Source organism: Selaginella moellendorffii, unplaced genomic scaffold (genome assembly GCF_000143415.4).
Source record: "Selaginella moellendorffii unplaced genomic scaffold, v1.0 SELMOscaffold_24, whole genome shotgun sequence".
NCBI classification, from domain to species: domain Eukaryota; kingdom Viridiplantae; phylum Streptophyta; class Lycopodiopsida; order Selaginellales; family Selaginellaceae; genus Selaginella; species Selaginella moellendorffii.
Window position 1 is genome coordinate 726,087 of NW_003314285.1, and position 19,496 is coordinate 745,582.

General features: G+C 40.6%; 6 protein-coding genes across 8 annotated transcripts; 3 read left to right on the forward strand and 3 right to left on the reverse strand.

Annotated features, from left to right (window-relative positions):
- Window positions 1-5,407: 5,407 nt before the first annotated feature.
- Window positions 5,408-6,420, reverse strand: LOC9657405 (ABC transporter I family member 17). Of its 3 annotated transcripts, XM_024679265.1 has the most exons (3): window positions 6,294-6,420; window positions 5,945-6,247; window positions 5,408-5,875 (listed from the first exon to the last, which is right to left on the reverse strand). In XM_024679265.1, the coding sequence occupies exons 1-3, from the start codon at window positions 6,400-6,402 to the stop codon at window positions 5,424-5,426; spliced, it is 864 nt and encodes a 287-aa protein (XP_024535033.1). In that variant the 5' UTR covers window positions 6,403-6,420; the 3' UTR covers window positions 5,408-5,423. The 3 variants fall into 3 exon arrangements, with proteins under 3 accessions (XP_024535033.1, XP_024535031.1, XP_024535032.1); XM_024679263.1 differs by having other exon boundaries at window positions 5,408-6,247; XM_024679264.1 differs by having other exon boundaries at window positions 5,408-6,233; window positions 6,292-6,420.
- Window positions 6,421-6,533: 113 nt separating this feature from the next.
- Window positions 6,534-7,696, forward strand: LOC9658067 (superoxide dismutase [Cu-Zn]). The gene is made up of 7 exons (XM_002974186.2): window positions 6,534-6,679; window positions 6,729-6,827; window positions 6,894-6,989; window positions 7,041-7,072; window positions 7,141-7,216; window positions 7,276-7,329; window positions 7,388-7,696. The coding sequence occupies exons 1-7, from the start codon at window positions 6,601-6,603 to the stop codon at window positions 7,414-7,416; spliced, it is 465 nt and encodes a 154-aa protein (XP_002974232.1). The 5' UTR covers window positions 6,534-6,600; the 3' UTR covers window positions 7,417-7,696.
- A 1,892-nt stretch (window positions 7,697-9,588) lies between these two features.
- On the reverse strand, window positions 9,589-12,840 carry LOC9657406 (protease Do-like 2, chloroplastic). Its single transcript, XM_024679266.1, has 22 exons — window positions 12,760-12,840; window positions 12,471-12,646; window positions 12,241-12,399; window positions 12,124-12,180; window positions 11,969-12,042; window positions 11,850-11,913; window positions 11,757-11,801; window positions 11,597-11,704; window positions 11,465-11,542; window positions 11,348-11,414; window positions 11,239-11,297; window positions 11,081-11,180; window positions 10,943-11,025; window positions 10,843-10,899; window positions 10,690-10,793; window positions 10,548-10,635; window positions 10,407-10,492; window positions 10,308-10,341; window positions 10,183-10,254; window positions 10,078-10,128; window positions 9,956-10,016; window positions 9,589-9,900 (listed from the first exon to the last, which is right to left on the reverse strand). The coding sequence occupies exons 1-22, from the start codon at window positions 12,803-12,805 to the stop codon at window positions 9,680-9,682; spliced, it is 1,890 nt and encodes a 629-aa protein (XP_024535034.1). The 5' UTR covers window positions 12,806-12,840; the 3' UTR covers window positions 9,589-9,679.
- On the reverse strand, window positions 12,840-15,161 carry LOC9658068 (sulfite exporter TauE/SafE family protein 3). The gene is made up of 12 exons (XM_002974360.2): window positions 14,923-15,161; window positions 14,689-14,848; window positions 14,403-14,603; window positions 14,244-14,305; window positions 14,157-14,184; window positions 14,029-14,108; window positions 13,883-13,969; window positions 13,779-13,829; window positions 13,511-13,726; window positions 13,350-13,443; window positions 13,151-13,291; window positions 12,840-13,090 (listed from the first exon to the last, which is right to left on the reverse strand). Exons 1-12 carry the CDS (start codon window positions 15,082-15,084, stop codon window positions 13,011-13,013), a joined length of 1,362 nt encoding a protein of 453 aa, XP_002974406.2. The 5' UTR covers window positions 15,085-15,161; the 3' UTR covers window positions 12,840-13,010.
- A 94-nt stretch (window positions 15,162-15,255) lies between these two features.
- LOC9658069 (T-complex protein 1 subunit gamma) lies at window positions 15,256-17,161 on the forward strand. Its single transcript, XM_002974187.2, has one exon. It carries the CDS (start codon window positions 15,370-15,372, stop codon window positions 17,038-17,040), a length of 1,671 nt encoding a protein of 556 aa, XP_002974233.1. The 5' UTR covers window positions 15,256-15,369; the 3' UTR covers window positions 17,041-17,161.
- A 1,111-nt stretch (window positions 17,162-18,272) lies between these two features.
- Window positions 18,273-19,454, forward strand: LOC9657407 ((E)-2-epi-beta-caryophyllene synthase-like). The gene has a single exon (XM_024679284.1). The coding sequence runs from the start codon at window positions 18,273-18,275 to the stop codon at window positions 19,380-19,382; it is 1,110 nt and encodes a 369-aa protein (XP_024535052.1). The 3' UTR covers window positions 19,383-19,454.
- Window positions 19,455-19,496: the final 42 nt, after the last annotated feature.

The window sequence follows — 19,496 nt, forward strand, 5'->3', positions numbered from 1 at the left end:
TACACATCATTTATATACGTTTTGGAGTAAAATAATCACAAGTTTTTTATGATTAACTTGCAAACCATACCCAAAATAAATTATGTTTTTAAAGCCAAATACACATTTAGATTGCTTTAGCTTCAATATAACTTTTTATAGTCAATCCATTTTAGACATTACAACATGCTCTTTTTATGTCCCCTTTGAGTGGATTTAAACATCATTAATGGAGATGATAGTTATTTTTAGCATATCATAAATAATTTCATCCATCATACACTAAAATGTCACCAAAGCATTGTTAAAATTGAATGATATTATCAAAAACTAAATGGTGTATAAAAATTAATCTTGGGAATATCTTCTTCAGCCATAGACACTTGTTAATACCCAAAAATGATATCTAACTTGGTAAATCAACAACTTTGCCCCAAATGATTCAAGAGATTGCTAGTGTGCCAAAAAGGGTATATATCTGGGATAATCAAATTATTTAACAATTAATAGTTAATGCAAAATTGAATATTTTCATCAAACTTCATCATAAGACAAAGTTTATATGCTTTCCAAAACTTTTAGATGACACTTTTCTCCAATATCTTCTTGATATTCGCTTATTGAATTTTGATCTCCTGTAATAATCAACACTAAAGAGGAACTGTGATTAAACAAACATCTCCAGTTGGAATAGGATGATGAGTTGTAATCTTGGTCTTAGAAGATAAATCAAAATCAAAGAAATTAGTATATTCCTTCCATAGCAAATCAATCCTATGTATATGCATGTATACTTTCATTGCCATAGAGAATGAAGACTGACTCTATTGTATGATGCAAATGTAAATGATAACATATGGCAACAAACCAAACAATAAAAGATGAACTCAAACCTATATCAACCAATATAAAGAAGATATTGTTATAAAAATGAGCTTAAAAAGTGAATACTAAATAAATTAGTGCTAAGTGAACTTTTTATTAATACTTCCAAAAAAAAGATGAAGGGTTATTAACTTATTCAAGCAAGAATCTCTATTACTCTCATGGTTATTTTTTTTTAAAGATCTCTATGTCAAGACTTTTTACATTACATGATGTTGATGCTAAGGCTTCCACCTAGGAAATGAAGGATGCCAATTAAGGAAATATTGATACAAATGATGTATGATTAGCTTCATTATATGCCCAGTAAATATCATGGCCATAACTATGTCCTCATCCTTATCTTTGAACATGGGCAGTAGTAGTATTAAAATTTGCTCCGATATATTTCACTTTACACTGTCGCAAATATGACTTCAGATATTGAAAGTTATTTGTCAACTAGTCCTTTCAGATATTTTTTCCTTACTACCACAATGGTAGAAAGTTAGTATTGCTAGACCCTTTATTAGTCCCTCTTATTCAAGTGTTAGTAAATTGAACTTTGCATCTGTATTTGGCCGGATGAACATAAGGATAAAATTCTTAAGTGTATAATTAACTCAAATGACCCTTGACAAAGATAATATCACTTAGGTTAATTCCTAAGTTTTCTTTTACTTTATCTTGCACTGGCTTGACAAGAACCCTCGCGTATTGAGATTAATCCCTCAATATCGCTGGATGATAGCTTATTGTGTTTGCCAAACACTCTCACTATCATGCCTTTTATGTTAGTCTCATTCTAGTCCCAAATGCTATTTATGAAAAGTGTCTAAATTTGCTCATTTGGCATATCTATAGAACATAAAGATTGTCCTGAACACAATGATGTTTATCCATGTCCAAATTCACAATCTAGAGACATTCCATATTTAGTAAATTTCAAGCTTATCCTAAAGACTAATTCCTAGTACTAAGGGTGGCTTGGGGTGAAAGCCCAAAGCGTGTGTTCCTCTAGGGGGGTGTTTCAAATATATAGTAGGGATAGTGGGTAAGTTGGGCATGGCTGACTAACCTAAGGCATAGTTTAACTCTTGCTTGCATGTTTGTCCTTGTTCTACGTCCGGCTTGTGTCTAAGCCCAAGTTCCACACCATACTAGTTGGTGGAGTACCCATGTCCTCATGTTAGGATATCAGTATGTTGAAATAGCACTAGACTTCATTTGGCTCCATTTTGCATGCTGGTTCTAGCATTAGGATGCTGGATGCTCTAGGACTATTTAAAGTTGCTTTGTGTTTCTGTCTCTTTGTTCTTTGGGCTATATGCTCGAGAGTTGCACTGTGCTCCAATTCCATTGCTCCTTAGTTCCATACTTAGGAGTTTAGCTTCGTTCCTATGGTAAATTATCATAGGATGAAGGGTGAAAACTACGTGTGCTACATATACAAAGCAAAAAGTTTAGAAAGTGAATACCAAATTGCATAACTAACTCAAATGAACCTTGACAAAGATGATGTAATTACTAGAAGGCACATCTAAGATAAAGCTTTAATTCTACATAAGCGGCTACATTCAAACCATTATACTATTGAAAAACTATCCCTTGAAGACATGTGGGAAACTTGTTTAAATGCCAAATATCATCCCAAGAATGATAGATAATAATCACCATAAAGTGACCAATGTGTAACATATATGGTTTTCACCCTTTTTCCTATAGTGATTTGCCATAGGATAACTATGAAATGGAATTTAAACCCTCTATGTGCCATATGTCATATGCCATATATCCAAAGATAATAGAGTAGAACTAAAGTTTTAGAGCCTTGGGCCACTGAATGAAGGGATAGAGGCAAACTCTTAAATATGGAGCTAAAGAGCAAAAGCATTGAAGCATATAGTATGCTAAGTCCAACACGTAAAACAGAGCTAAATGGAGTTTGGCACTATTTCAATATGCATAAAAATATAGGTATTCCACCAGTTAGCATGGTATAAAACTTGGGTTTAGACCCAAGTCAAATGTAAAACAAAAACAAGCATGCAAGCAAGAGTTATAGCATTGCCTTAAGTTGGTTAGCCATGCCTAATCTACCCACTATCCTTACTATATATTTTGAACTTTCACACCCCTCCTAAAGAATGCATACTTTGGGCTTTTACCCTTAATACAAGAGGTTAGTCTTTAGGACAAGCTTGAAACATACTAAATATAGAATTAGTAATTTGTGCTATAAGGCATACCCAAAGTATGTATTCCTCAAGGGGGTGTAATTACTAGAATTACTAGAAGAATTACATTTGGAACCCCTCCCTTTAAGGAACACATGCTTTGAACTTTCACCCCAATTCTAGAAGTTAGTCTCTAGGACAATCATGAAAACTTACTAAATATGGAATAATATTAAATTATAAATTTGGATGTAGGAATAACACCATCATATTCAAGACAAGCTCTACATTCCATAGATATGCCTAACTCATAAATTGACACTTTCTATAAATAGCCATTAGGACTGAATAGGACTAATACATGGGGCATGATAGCAAGAGTGTCTTGGCGGACATAGTAATCTATCATTTAGCAAATATTGAGGGACCAAACTCAATATTGTAAGAGTTCCCAACATTAACAAGTGCAAGTTAATGAATGAGTTTCTCTAACTATATCAAGTATACTTGACTAATAGCATATAAGAATTTTGTCTTTATGCTTTTTTGGCCAAATGCACATGCAAAGGCCAATTTCTCAACTACCTTAGGTAGAGACTAAAAATGAGTTTAGCAATATTGACATCCTGCCGTCATGGTAGTAATGAAAGGATTAGTTGATAAGTAATTTTCAATACATATAGTCACATTTACGACATAATGGTACACTTCATCCCCAAAATTCTTATGGAATAAATTTAATAAGATGAAAGGATTAATAGTAAAAGCAGAAAAAGTTGCACTATATATCATCAACACCACTATCAATTGTGTTTAATTGTTCAACTACAATCACATAATATCAAGCAATTGCACCAATTGCTACTCCAAGTTAAAAGAGGAAGTTTTTGCAAAGGAGCATACTACTTTACCATGAAGATGAATGAAAAGAAAGAGCAAAAGTTAGGTCTAAACAAAAAATATAAATCTAAGCACTTTTCAAATACAACTAGAATTGCTCCTCATCTCTACCAATGCAAGTGCTTATAATATAAAAATGTGTATATTTTATAAGCCCTAAAACCCTAACTTATATACAAAAGCAAGTGGTCTAAATTGAAATCAATTCAATAGTTACCAAAATCCCTACATATTAATAATGGTATATAGCATTGGAGCTATACACCTAGACCTAACAAATGCTTTTAAATATTATAGATGCCATTTAATTCATGTATATATAAGCTTAATAATATATGTAAATAATGGTTCCCATGTATTATAAGAAATAATTATAGAATAAATTTCAAAACTATAATAGCATTGTTGTAGATAGTTAATAAAAACAAGTTCTTAAACTAGGAAAAAGTTATTATAAAAAGTAGAATGTAAAAGAGAAACATAACTTTATTAAAGAAAAAATATTTTTCTGTATATAACAGTTAAAAATATTTCTCTAAATTCAGAATATAAGAAATGTTAAAATTATATTATTATTTTTTATGTTTTTATTTATTTAAAATGTCTATTTCTATGAAATTTAGCTATGCTGGTAAATATAAAATGACAAATGAGAGTGCTAAATTAGTTTTAGAAGCTATGGATTTAATGATTAATAGTATTTCTTCTGAAGAAATACCAAAAGGTCAAAGTATGCAATTCGAATATACAATTCACGATAATATACAGGGAAATATAACATGTATAAATCAATTATGGATTTATAGTTCTAATGGAAAAATGATTGATACAACTTGCAGTACAAATCTTAATGAATATGAACAAGACCATGGAAATAATACAAGGCTACAATTTAATAATTTATTACAAACATATCGTACTAATATTCAAAATTTACGTCCATTATACTTTAGATTATTATCTGGTTTATATGCTATTGAGTTCATAGAAAAATATATGTATAGTAGAGGAACTCGTAGTATTAACAGCTACACTCTAAATAGTTTATATGATTGTGAAATTTATCAAACTATATTAATTAGTAATATGCCATTTAATTCATTGAAGGCCTATCAGTTTTTAATATCTCCAAATAGAAAAGCCCATTTATATTTACATCTTAACTGCATGTTGGTGTTATATATTAAGACTTCTATAAGATGGTATAAAGGATCAGATCATTTTAAAAAATGTGAATTTAAAATACAGATGGATGGAAATATTGTGTTATATTCTGAAAATAAAGATATAATATGGTCCCCAAATATTTATTGCAAAACTAAAGGCTGTGAACTTAAAACATTTCTTTCACTTCAAAATGATTGCAATTTAGTATTATATGAATCCCATCAAAAAACATTTTTAAAACATCCTATATCAAGAGCATTATGGGCTTCAAATACAAGCCCATGTTAATAAATGACATGTAAACTTTTTTTTCTATGTAAGGCAATAAAGAAACTACTAGATTGAACTGATCGAGAAAAACTGCTGGAGCACTGGAACACGGAGCTGCTTAAGTTGCTCCAGAGTTCCCGTGTCCACCACAGATCCATCACAGAGAAAAGTGGCAACGTCAACAATGCGCTCTATCTGCTGCATGTTGTGAGAGACTAAAACCACGGTCATACCATCCCTCCGGAGCTCCATCACGGTTTTCTCCACGAGATTGGTCGAGAGTGGATCTAAAGCACTGGTTGGCTCGTCTAGCAGTAGAACCTCGGGCTCGTTTGCCAGAGTCCGAGCTAGCGAGACACGCTGAGCCTCGCCACCAGAGAGCTCCTTCTCGGACTTTGATGCAAACCTTTTGCTTGGATCAGCGATGCCCGCTCGCACGAGAAGCTCCTCGATTCTTTCGTCAGAGAGATGGACTCCTCGAAGAAGCGGGCCATATCTCACATTGTCAGCGACGCTTCCTACGAAACCAAAAAGAAGAAAGATAAAAGGAATGATTGGAGAGAAGAAGAGAAAAGTGACGATCTTACCAGGGAACAAGCACGCAGCCTGGAACACCATTCCAACTCGACGTCTCAGTCCTATAACTTCGAGCTGTGTGATGTCCGCTCCATCCAAGAAAATCGCTCGAGCAGGAGGCTCCCATAGCCGATTCAATGCTCGCAACACTGTCGATTTGCCACTTCCAGAAGGGCCAATGAGGCCATGAATTGTTCCAGCTTTGATTTCCAGATTGATCCCAGACAGTAGCGTCGCGCCATTCGACGCCAGCCTGCGTAGATTGTCGACACGGATCTTAATCGCAGTAGCTGCTGCGTCCTGCTCTGCGAAATCTGAGAGTAGATATGAGGCGTTAGATCGGTCGCAAGGAACTTACACGAGAATCAGCAGCTCCAGTGGCCTGGGCTGCGCAATAATTTGACAGTTTCCCCGCTGGAGGAGGCCACCATTGTGCTGTGGCGAGGCATCCCCCCGCTGCGCCAAGCATTCTTCGCGATAGCCAGGAGCCCTAGCATCGCAGCCGTCCACTTGAACGCATCTCTCCCGCTCATTTCACATTAAGCGCGGATCAATCCAGGCCGTTGAATAAACGGTTTAAATGGACGGCCGGATCGGAATGTTCTAGACGACTAGGCTTCCTCATTTCCATTCTTTCGTTCTATCGAGCTTGGATTTGGAGCTAGCTATGGCGCCTCTCAAAGCGGTGGCTGTTCTTGCCGGGACTGGCGTATCTGGAGTCGTGAGCTTCGTCGAGGACGGCGAAGGTGAGAGCAATTTCGGCGGAAAAGCCCTATTGATCTGCGAGTTTTGCAGGTACTACGGTGTCTGGAAAGATCACGGGCTTGGTTGCGGGCGAGCACGGCTTCCACGTCCACGCATTGGGCGATACCACGAACGGATGTTTGTCCACAGGTAGGGGTCGATAGCTGGGGAAAGATTTGAGCTTTGAGCTGAAAAAGCTTGTGATTTCTTGTCTAGGCGCTCATTTCAACCCAAATAATCTGGAGCATGGGGATCCAAGCGATAAAATCCGGCACGCTGGCGATCTAGGGAATGTGACCGCAGGCCCCGATGGTAAGTTTCGTCCACTGTAGAGAGCTTTGATTCTGATTTGCTTCTTTTCAGGAGTTGCGGAGTTCGTCATCAAGGACAAGCAGGTACCTTATGCTTTTCATTTTTCCTTCACGAACTTCTCCTCCTTTTTCTTTTCGTTCTCGTGTTTTAGATTCCTCTAGCTGGGGCAAACTCGATTGTGGGCCGAGCCGTCGTCGTTCATGCGGATCGTGATGATCTTGGCAAAGGTTCTTTCATTTTGGTTTTCCACTGTTGGTCTTGATTGTTACCTTCTCGGAGTTTTCAGGTGGACACGAGCTGAGCAAGTCGACGGGAAACGCTGGTGGACGTCTTGCTTGCGGTAAGCTTTTGTATACTTTGATAGAGTATCTCGCTTAAACTTCTTTCAACTCCCACAGGAGTGATCGGACTCCAGGCATCTGCCTGAACGCGAGCGACTTCCCGATCAATACTTCTACTCATATATAAAGAGTTTTTCTGACGAAAGAATAAGTGATTATATCTTTCCTTTACAGTTCGAATGTGGTGATTGCCTGTACCTGGTCACGGGGGTATTCCAGGAGCGCCGAAGACCTCTCCGGTTTTGTTCGTCACAGGATTTAGAGTTGGTTTCCATTCTAAGAATGCTTTTCCATGCTACAGTTGCTAAGCATTTGCTAAGAATGTAAGAACAATCACAACATGGAGTGTTGCTAGAGGCTTGGTTTTGTACTTAGTACAGCTCTTATTCTTCACATACATTTCCAGAGTTCTATCTTGTTGACATTTTATTTCTTTAGAATTAATGAATAGGATTTAGAATTTTTTCTAATTAATAATAATAAAATTTATGATGTTTAGAGACTTTAATGCTTTAATATATCATTGTAAAAATGATTCAAGATATTATAAAAGATCCAAGTTTTGCATATATTTTTCTATCATTTACTCACTAAATTAATCTCATATTTAGTAGATACTTAAAATATGCTCTATTGATATGTATCTTTGAAATTATTAAACATTTAATTATATTTCTGTAACTAGGTAGCTTTTCAGAAAGAAATATTGTTTAAAGTATAAAATTACATAAGAAATATAAATTTTTACTAAAAAGCTAAAAGCTAGAGTACTTTTAAATATTATTTATTGTTTTCAAGATCATTGATCATATGTGAGTATTTTCTATAATTATAAACCTTAGAAATATATTTTAAAAATTTATACAGGATTTAATATATAAATTTTTAAGTATTTATTTACGAACAAGTTTATATATCTATTTTAAGATGAAAGTATTTTCAATCATAAAATTTTATATTTTAATTTATTTACATGTGAAATCTCTTTCAATGAAAATTACTTATAGTGGTAGATATAATATAACAGAAAAAAGTGTTATACTAATTTTAAATAGTATGAAAGCAATGATAAATAAAATTCCTTCTGTAGATATACCAAAAGGTCAAAGTATGGAACTTGAATTTACACTTGAAGATGATATACAAGGACCTATGGAATGTGTTAATCAACTTTGGATTTATAGCACTGATAGAAAAATGATTGATTTAACTTGTAGTGCAAAACTTGATGAATATGAACAAGATAATGGTGATAATATGAGAATAGAGTTTACTAACTTATTAGAAAGTTATCGTTTGCGTATTCAAGTTTTGCGTCCATTATTTTTCAGAATAATAGCTGGTTATTATTGTATTGAGTTTTTTGCAAAATTATTTCATAATCATGGATCTGAAAGTATAGATAAGTATAATTTAGATAACTTACATGATTGTAGGATTTATTTAACAACACTAATTAGCAATATGCCTTTTAATGTTTTAAAAGCATCTGAATTTTTAATATCTCCAAATAGTAAAGCCCATTTATATTTACATTATAATTGTGTTTTAATTTTATATATTAAAAATTCTATAAGATGGTATAAAGGATCTAAATACTTTCAAAATTGCGAATTTAAAATACAAATGGATGGAAATATAGTTTTATATTCTGAAAATAAAGATGTAATATGGTCCCCAAATATTTATTGTAAGACAAAGTATTGTAAAATTAAAACATTTCTTTCACTTCAAAATGATTGCAATTTATTATTATATGAATCTCATCAAAAAATATTTTCTAAGCATCCTATATTAAGAGTGTTGTGGGCTTCAAATACAAACCCATGTGATTAGATTATAATTAATATTTATTGAACTAAAAAGGGATTGGTATATGCATAGATTCTTTAGTTTTCTTTTTTTGTTTTTAAATGTAATAAGTTCAGGTTTATTTAAAAATTATAATTTTACATAAAATTCGTACCATCCTCATGGTTTTCTCAATGACATTGGTCAAGAGTGGTCTGTATAGCGTCGAGCTCCATTTGCCAGAGTTTGAGCCAGCGAGCTTCATCACAGAAGCTTCATGGAGCTTTTGTGAGACGGACCAAAAAAACAATACGAACTTTTACTTCGAGCTTGATGTCCAAGAAAATTAGCCTCAATAGTATGCTTGTCACAGGTCAAATCATTTAACATTAAGCAGGGAACCATGGTTTTGATCGTCATATGTGAATACGTAACTATAATTCAGCTTTAGTCAATCTAGTCATATATAAAGAATTTTGCTGGCGAAAGAATAAGTGATTATAATTTCTGAGCTTTACAGTTTGAATGTGATGAGAAGTTTTCCTTCTTTCCTTTTTTTTAAGCTGCTGCTGCTGGCTGTATGCTGCCTGGTAACGCATCTCGGCCATTTATCTCGTGCGATGTCACTGGGGTGTGACCTTCCACGAGATCCAAAGACCTCTCCGATGGTACGTGAAAGTCTCTCAGGATTTGCTCGTTCGCTAACCGAGCCGACTTGGTTTCCAGCACCACCAAGATGTGTCTTTCCAGCTCGAAACGCATGAATTCCTCTGTGCAGGCTGTGGTTTACCAATAAGTTTCAGTGATCAAAGGTAGAAACCACGAGGAACTTACAGTCGACCAATCTAGAGAACTGCCTCAAATTGCGAATTTTCTCCCCGTTGAAAGTCAGCACCTAAGATTCAAGGTTCTTAGTTTTGTCCAAACGAGGACAACACCAACGAGCCAACGCCTACCTCCACGTTCTGGAGATTTTCATAGCCTGCGTTGACAGGATGCGCCAGTACCTAGATAAAATGTTTTCACGTTTGTAGTTAAAAACAAAAAAATGTAGTGTTTACCTGTGACATAACTATGACTTGCTGGTCTTCAAACTCCACCATGCCATTCCTCGCGATTTCTCTCAGCTTTCCCTGTTTGAAAGCACATCGTTACGAGTAACTCGGCAATGCTATACATTACTTACTGATACTTCCGCTTCACCGAGGTCGCACTCTGACCTGGAAACAACAGAAGTTTTTATTTTTTAAGCAGCTGCTTATGCCGACCAAATTTGTAAGCTTACTCGAGGTAAGGAAAGCACAGTGGGACGAAGACGAGGCCCGCAACAATGAAATACGAAGGCATTTTAGATGCTAGGTGAACAGGAACCTGCACAGGACGAGTGAAGGGTACTGAAAGGTGTTGAGAGATTTAAAGTGCTCACCAGCCGAACAGGAGGTTTAAAAACTGTTTGGACTTTCAGTTCCTTCCCATCACGAAGAAGCTCTAATTCTGCTGTTTCGCCTGAGAATCTGCTAGCAAAACCTTGTAAAAAACGAGCAGCAAGGGAAAACCTACAGACATACTTTTGAGTGACAAGAAACTCAAAATCGATTCGTTCCCCTGTCCGGAAAGAAACTGTTCCTTCGTTAGCTATAGGTACACCATCAAAACTTAACAAAACATCGCCCTGTCAAAGAGAAAAGGTCAGAGTCCATTACAAATTACACATCACTTACAGCCTTCACGGCGCTGGCAACGGGGGCAAGTGGCTCAACTCTTCGAATAAGCACACCCTGAAACAAAGTTCAGATGCATATATACGGTCATCACATATACCTTCTGCCCACTTTTCATCTTTAACGAGGCTCGCATTGCTGAGTTTTCCAGCTTTTGCCACCAAACGGCTAATGATGGAAAGCCTGATTGCACCGAAAGAAAGTTTAGAAAAATACTTTGAAAATTATGTATACTTGCCAGTGTATCTTCCGTTTTGTTCGAAGTCCTTCAAAAAATGAAATATTACAGCTGTGGGAATCACAAAACCAATGTTTTCTACATCCATATCCTTCAATGACTGAAAAGTAAAACGAACTACGGTTGATTGCCACTCCACATAAAACAGAAAGAGAAACCTGAAAGGCGATTCCCACGCATTCACCCTCTTCGTTGAAGGCAGGACCACCGCTGTTTCCTGGAAAACAATATAAACTTTGGAACCCTTACTTACAACCTCAAAGTTACCAGCATTGATGGCTGCGTCGATCTGGACCCCAAGTAGCTCAGATGCTCCATGTACATACGACGTTACCTGAAAAGCCAGGCATTTTAGCTTTCGATATAACTACCAAACCTTCTTACTTCTATACGGGAAACCACACCACTGGTCACTGATATGGTTTCACCACCCATTGGGTAGCCCACAACAATCACAGGATCCTAATATAACAGTAGTCAGGAGATGGACTAAACTTTCAAAGGAACATTTGAAACCTGTAGCCTAGGCAAGCTTCCAAACTTTAAAGGCTCCACAGCTTCCCAAAACTCTTCGCTGTCAACCGTAAGGAGCGCCAAGTCGCAATCAGGGCCCTCAGCAAGAACCTGATGGCAAATGATCCCAGTCGTTTTAAGAAAATCTGAGATACGCACTCACCCTGGCAACAAACTTGGTATCGTCTCCACGCTTTTTTACTTGCACCTGTAAATTTTCAGTGAGAAGAGAAAACAATCAATTAGCAAGGCGTACTTGTGTGTGGTGCTCGACACAGTGTGCATTTGTCAGCAACCTTCGGCCCGATATGACGAAACCGCTGCAAGAAGCAAACTATCAAAGTTAAGCTTTCCTTTCCAAGGTTTTCGGAGTACCTGCCAGTGCTCATGAACTGCCGTTGCTTTTGCCAAGGAAGAGAATAATCTGGCTCAGAGTGAGTGCAGTACACCTGCGTAAGAGGAAGACTGCATGCTCAATTGTTATCCGCTGGGATGGCTTGGAGACGAATGAAAGAATAAAATGCCAGCACCTTTACAACGCCATCCAGACAGAGATTCTCTTCGATGTCGTCTTCGCCGTCATCGAGCTGTTAAAAAGATGCTCGTAAACTTTCGTGAAACAAAGAAGAAATAAGAACACCGCAAACCTGGTAGAGATCTTCTAGCCAAACGCTCGTGTCTGAAGCCTCGAGAATGTCTAATCCTTTCTTTTCCCGCTCGTCATCTGAGCCTTCGCTTTGGTCCTGCTCCACTTCGATAATGTTCTTCTTACGAGCCTCTACAACAAAAACTTTGGATGAACTCCTCTGGTTCAAGGAAAAAAAACCATGGTGAGTCATAGAAATAACAAGGGAAGGAAAGGTATCGTGAAACTTACAATGCGCTTGAGCCTAGTCCCATCCAATCTCGTCCCAGAGAAACCTGACACCAAGCAATGCTTCCTCGCGCATTGCCGGTGACACAATCTACCGCTGCTGCTGCTGGCTCCCTGGCTCAACCTCAGCAGAGACGATGGAACAATAACCGGCAAACAAGCACGCACGGAATCCAATGCTGTGAAGGAAGCAGTCACGCAAGCCATTCTTCCGTGAAATCCAGCTCAATCCCTGGAGCTCAGACGCTGGCGTGTGGAATCGCCATTGCGAATTCGATTCCTACGCACTTACAGCGAGAGGAGATTGGAAGCCGCCGCATTCCAGTCGCATTGCGCATTGCCGCCAAGCCCTAGGGGCTTGCAAGAGCGAAATAGAGAATATTCATATCCATTATTCTTCCAGCAAAGGTAGAGAATTTAATCTAACCTTTGGTATAAACATCACTTAACGAAACAATCTCCACCACAGGTACACGATCATGTACCGTGTTGCTTTGATTTTGTTTCTAGTTCTTTGTTCTTTACGTATACATACCTTTGGTTTCAATCTTCGCAAAGGCTGTGGAATCCCATGTATTCCCCTGCGATGTATCTTCTAATGTCCGCGAAGCCTCCAATGATTCCTGAAAATTGTTCGTGGCACAGTCAGTTTTTTGACAGTTTGATCGAGGATTTCCACAAACCCAGAATGATGGCACTTGATCCGATTATGGCCGCCAGGATAAAAATGATGAACGAAGTTCTTCCGTATCTCCGGATGAACAGTTTGGTTGCGTGGAGGCCAACCAACGCTGCGATGCCGCATAGCGTGGTGAAATATGCAGCTGACAGTGAAAGGAGGTGGTGTTTCGTTAGAAGACGAGAACAAAGATTGTCGCGTACCAAATCTGACTGGAAGTCTTCCCAGAAGATAGAACTCTACAACGGACATCGATGAGGAGAAGACAACGATAAACGTCGTGGTTGCGGACGTAACCTGCGAAAAGAGAAAAGGAATCCAAGCTCTGGTACAGACTCTCGAGTCTTTGGGAAAGTTGTCATACCTGTGGGATTATGCCGAGTTCCAGAAACAATGGCGCCAGTATCATCCCCCCTCCAATGCCTAGCAGCCCTCCAACGACACCGGCGAGTACCGCATAAAGAGGATACAAAAAGAGCTGCTCGCAAGTTGGACCCGCAGCTGGCTTTTCTTTCCCGAAATCTCCTCGTCTGTAAATCCTCCACACTCCAATTGCGGTTGCTCCGATTGAAACTGGGGCCTGTGTTTTCAAAAGCAAAAGTTGAGAAAATGCCACAGAGAAAGATACTTACTTGGAGGACATTCAGAATCCAATAAAGACGTCCACATGTCGCGGCACCAGACTAGAAAATGAGACCAGTCATGCTCAATCATACACAAAAGAAAAATCAAGTACCTTCAGCAATTGCAGAATGAGATAGACCGTCCACACAGTACAAAGGAGACAGATGTTGGCCCACTTGATCGAAGATGATAAGCCTTCCTGCTTGAAAAAAACATCCACATCATCAGGACAACATTTTTTAACAGTGCGACGCTTACTGGAGCACATTGCTCGGACTTTGCTAGCAGACCCTGCTCCAAAGACGACGATGGCTCCGTCCGGGAATTTGAGCCAAAATCTACACAGGCATGGGCAAGTTGTGATAAACAAATGAGTCGTGCGCTACCTTCTTCCCCGGTGTCACAACAGTGGGCCTAGCAACAGAAACACGACTTTGTTCATTTTTGTCTACGCCAAAAGAATAGGAGCAAACCTTTTGCTCAGATTCCGTGCTCCAGGTACATGCACCTTTGTTGAACGTTTTAAATGCCATAGCTGCAAAAAACAACCAGTGGGAGCGGCTCATATTGTGCTTGCTCTAGAACGAAGCATGAAATAAAATCATGGAGGAAAGAAAAGAAGTCGTGCTTACCAGTAAGAACAGCGACGAGCAGAACTGTGAGGATCCAGTCCGGGAACATCACATTGCACATAACTCCGATGCTAATTCCCAGTAAAAGCATGGGCTGTATGAGAAGCGCAAGGTCGTAGTCTATGAGCGGCTTGTCAAGCACGGGATGCTTGGATGGTAAGTTGTAGAGAGCTGAAGCAACAGCACCGCCCATAATCATCGCTGCACCAAACAACAAATGTAAAAAGGAAGAGACTTTCACCTTCGAACGAAGGATAGACAAGAACAAAAGGAAAACTCTACTCACATTTCGATAGAGCTGCCGACGTCTTCACATCGAATCCAATCAAGAGCCGAAACAAGGGAACGAAGAGGCCGCCACCGCCGACGCCGGCCGCGTTTGCAAACATCGCTCCAAGAAACGCCACGACAGAGCCTAGTACCATTCTCCAGTTGAGAGAAAACGCCTTGCGACAGCCAAGGACGAGTCTGAGAGCTTCCATAGAAAAGCTGGATCGAAATGCGGTGAAATCGCGCTTACCGGCCAAGATCGCGAGGCAGGGAACATCCCTTCCAGCTTGTGCGCGGTATTCTCGACCCAGCTTGCCTCAGACGAGCGCTCCCGCTGCACTGCCGCCGCCATCGCCACGAAAAATAGCAGCGGCATCAAAGCCCCAAGCGCCCGCGGGCGCAGCGCCGCCATGATCGATCCACTAGCAGCGATTGACGAACTAGGGATCGATCGATCGCGGGCGCTTTTCCTGGACAAGAAAACTCCAAGGAAATAATTGTGACACCCTCATTACATCAGTAATAGTTTATTTGATGACGTAAAGTATATTCTTAAACATATTCATACGGAATATTCTTTAGGGCTAGCAGCCAAGAGAGTTTGCCCTAGGTTGCGCCAAGAGCGTTTGCCCTAGGTTCTTTGCGAGGAGCTGCGCCGCGATCTTCTTGCAAGGTACTGTCTGGAGATCTAGCAGCAATGCCGGCGCCAGTGCTGGTTCTCAATGAATCGACCAAGCGCGAGACGGGGAGCAAGGTCTACCACGCCAACATCCAGGCGTCCAAGGCCGTGGCGGACATCATCCGGACGACTCTGGGCCCAAGATCCATGCTCAAGATGCTGCTGGACGCCTCGGGGGGGATCGTGCTCACCAACGATGGAAATGCGATCCTCCGGGAGCTGGACGTGGCTCACCCGGCCGCCAAGATGATGCTGGAGCTCAGCCGGACGCAGGACGAGGAGGTGGGCGATGGCACCACCTCGGTCATCATCCTCGCCGGGGAGATGCTCTACGTCGCGGAGCCTTTCCTGGAGAAGCTCTTCCACCCCACCGTGATCTGCCGCGCCTTCGCCAAAGCTCTCGAGGACTCGCTGGCGGTGCTCGAACAGGTTGCGTTCCCGATCGACGTGAGCGACCGGGAAATGCTGCTCAACATCGTCCGGAGCTGCATTGGGACCAAGTTCACGAGCCGGTTTGGAACTCTCATCGCGGACCTGGCCATCGACTCGGTCAACATGGTGGCGATCGATCTCGGCAATGGTCTCAAGGAGATTGACGTGAAGAAGTACATCAAGGTGGAGAAGATCCCCGGCGGCCAGCTCGAGGAATCGAAAGTTCTCAAGGGCGTCATGTTTAACAAGGACGTGGTGGCTCCTGGCAAGATGCGACGACGCATCGTGAGCCCCCGGATCGTTCTCCTCGACTGCCCGATCGAGTACAAGAAAGGCGAGAACATGACCAACGCGGAGCTGATGAACGAGGAGGACTGGAGCATGCTGCTCAAGCTGGAGGAGGAGTACATCCAGACGATGTGCTCGCAGATCGTCAAGTTCAAGCCGGACGTGGTGATCACGGAGAAGGGCCTGAGCGATCTGGCGTCTCACTACTTCAGCAAGGCGGGAGTGAGCGCCATCAGGAGGATCCGAAAGACGGACAACAACAGGATCGCGCGGGCCTGCGGAGCCACCATTGTCAACCGGCCGGAAGAACTCCAGGAGAGCGATGTTGGGACCGGGGCCGGGCTCTTCGAGGTCCAGAAGATTGGCGACGAGTTCTTCACCTTCATCACCGACTGCAAGGATCCAAAGGCGTGCACGATCCTTCTCCGTGGCGCGAGCAAGGACGTGCTCAACGAAGTGGAGAGGAACCTCCACGACGCGATGGGAGTCGCCAGGAACGTCATCCGGGACGCAAAGCTCCTCCCGGGTGGAGGAGCCACTGAGATGGTGGTGTCGGCCGCGCTCAAGAAGAAGGCCTCGTCCATCGAGGGCGTGGAGCAGTGGCCTTACAAGGCAGCGGCACAAGCTTTTGAGGTGATCCCACGGACTTTGGCACAGAACTGCGGTGTCAACGTGATCCGGACGATGACGGCTCTCCAGGCCAAGCACGCCGACGAGGACAACGCCAACTTCGGGATCGAGGGCCACACCGGGAAGATCACGGACATGAAAGAGGCAGGAGTTTGGGACTCGTTTGGTGTCAAGGCTCAGACGTTTAAGACGGCGATCGAGGCTGCTTGCATGCTTCTCAGGATTGACGACATTGTGAGTGGCATCAAGAAGAAACAGACTGGGCCGAAAGCCAAGACGCCAAAGACTCAGATCGAGGATGACAAGGATGTGGATAGTGAGCAAGCTATTCCAGAGTGAAAAGAAGTTTACGTAATTTTACTCTCTCTTTTTTCATTTCCTTCTTTCCTTTTTCCCAGTTTCCAGTTTAGCTTGTGTTTAAAATCTTAAAATTACATGGCTTTCCAACATTTTATAACTAGACATTGCCTGGTTGGCAAAGCTTTTTTGATCCACGTATTATCAATACAAGATTGCCTTCTGCAAGATCTCTTGCTGGATCTCTAGGGTAACATCTGGATCCATTCAGCTGTTCCACCACCATCTGTGAAATTCACTATCTGCACATGCAGCAAGTATTAAGCCCGGTTCAAAATATTTCATGATATCCTTACCATTATTGTTCATGCCTAATATCCTTTTAGATCAAAGGTATAAGATGGCTATTAACAATTGCTCTAGCCATGCAGTGTATTTTCTTCTACCATGCCTGCTTTATGTTTTATCAGTTTAGCTTTAAATTTGCACATAGAACTTAACAAGTTTTTATAATCAATTGTATGTTTAATCTCAATAAATTGTAAATTTGACATCTGACTCTAAGAATTAAGAGAATAAATAACAAAAATATACATATATTGCTTAGGATTCTTTCTCTTCTTGAAGTGTTGATATGAAACTTAATCACCTTTGTCAAAATAGCTCGTCTTAGGTAGAAAACACAATGTGGTTGAGCCAAATGTGAAGCAATTTGCAAAAACAAGCACAACAGCACACTTTAGCCCACTTAAAACTGAACATTATTTTGGCTAAGGCTGGCAATCTTGTTTACTGTCCCACTACCAAGCAATGCCCAATAGTTCAAACACTTATCTTAAGTTTTTATGGAGATTGACATATGCGTTTGGAATGTGATCACCAGATTTGTTCAGCACTCTCTTTGCAGAGCCAGCACCTCAATGTGTATTTATATAGTTAAAATTAAGTTCCTTTACTCCACGCCACAAAACAGAAGATTGAGAGTGATCCCTATCCTCAGCAGGGATTTAAGATAGAGGGAACGAACAACAATTTCCCAATTTGATTCTTGCCCATATGTGTAAATTTTCGTTATCATCTCACAACAACCAATGGCAAGTGGCGCCAGACAGCTTGGCGGAGACAAAACTTATTATGGTTCCAATCTGACAATTGTTATTCACTGGATCTGACAACTCCTCCTTATTATTAGATTCATTGTTTAAGGTGAACTGTGCGAATTCCATAATATAAAGAACCTTTCACTTGGTACTTTCTAGTGAGGGTAGTGAGAGATGGAAGATGTCTTGGCTGAAAGATTGTCTAGAGTTAGCAAGTTTGATTTGCCTTCCATTCCTTGCAGCATTCCCTTGGAATGTCATCCTGAATTCTCTCGGATATCTGAAGTTACTGATGCATGGGCTATTAGAATGTTGGGTATCACTGATCCATATGAGAGACAGAAAGCTATTCAGGCAAGATTCGGTTTGCTCACCGCACTAGCTACACCTAGGGGAGAGAGCAGTAAACTCGAGGTTGCATCAAAGCATTTCTGGACTTTTTTCGTTCTAGATGACATTGCCGAGACAGACTTCGGTGAGGAAGAGGGGCAAAAAGCTGCTGATATTTTGCTTGAAGTTGCTGAGGGAAGCTATGTTTTTAGTGAAAAAGAAAAGCAGAAGAATCCGAGCTATGCCATGTTTGAGGAGGTGATGTCGAGCTTCCGCAGTCTCATGGATCCCCCACTGTTTGCTCGCTACATGACTTGTCTGAAAAACTTTCTGGATTCTGTGGTGGAGGAGGCCTCTTTGCGATTTGCCAAATCCATTCCAAGCCTTGAGAAATACCAGCTGCTCCGGAGAGAGACAGTCTTTGTTGAAGCGTCCGGAGGTATTATGTGTGAGTTTTGCATGGATCTCAAGCTGGATAAGGGTGTGGTTGAATCCCCAGAATTCGTAGCCTTTGTCAAGGCAGTGGTTGATCACGCCGCCCTTGTCAATGATCTCCTTTCCTTCCGACACGAGATGAAAATCAAGTGCTTCCACAACTATCTCTGTGTCATCTTTTTCCACAGCCCGGATAATGCAAGTTTTCAAGAGACTGTCGACAAGGTATGCAAAATGATCCAGGAGAACGAAGCTGAGATTTTGCAACTCCAAAAGAAGGTGATGAAGATGGGCGTGGAAACTGGGAACAAAGATCTAGTGGAGTACGCAACATGGTATCCTTGTTTTGCATCTGGACACCTTCGCTGGTCGTATGTCACAGGACGCTACCATGGACTTGACAATCCACTGCTGAATGGTGAACCATTCCATGGGACCTGGTTTTTACATCCAGAAGTCACTCTCATGTTGCCATTTGGATCCAAATGTGGTGATCATCCATGGATTGCAAGAAGCTAGGGATATTGGGAAATAATTCCATCTCAATAGCGTGGTATTCATGTGAAGTTGGAGTCTTTATAATATTGAATCTTTAGCATATCTCCTCTTATAGTTCTTATGAGACATGCTTTG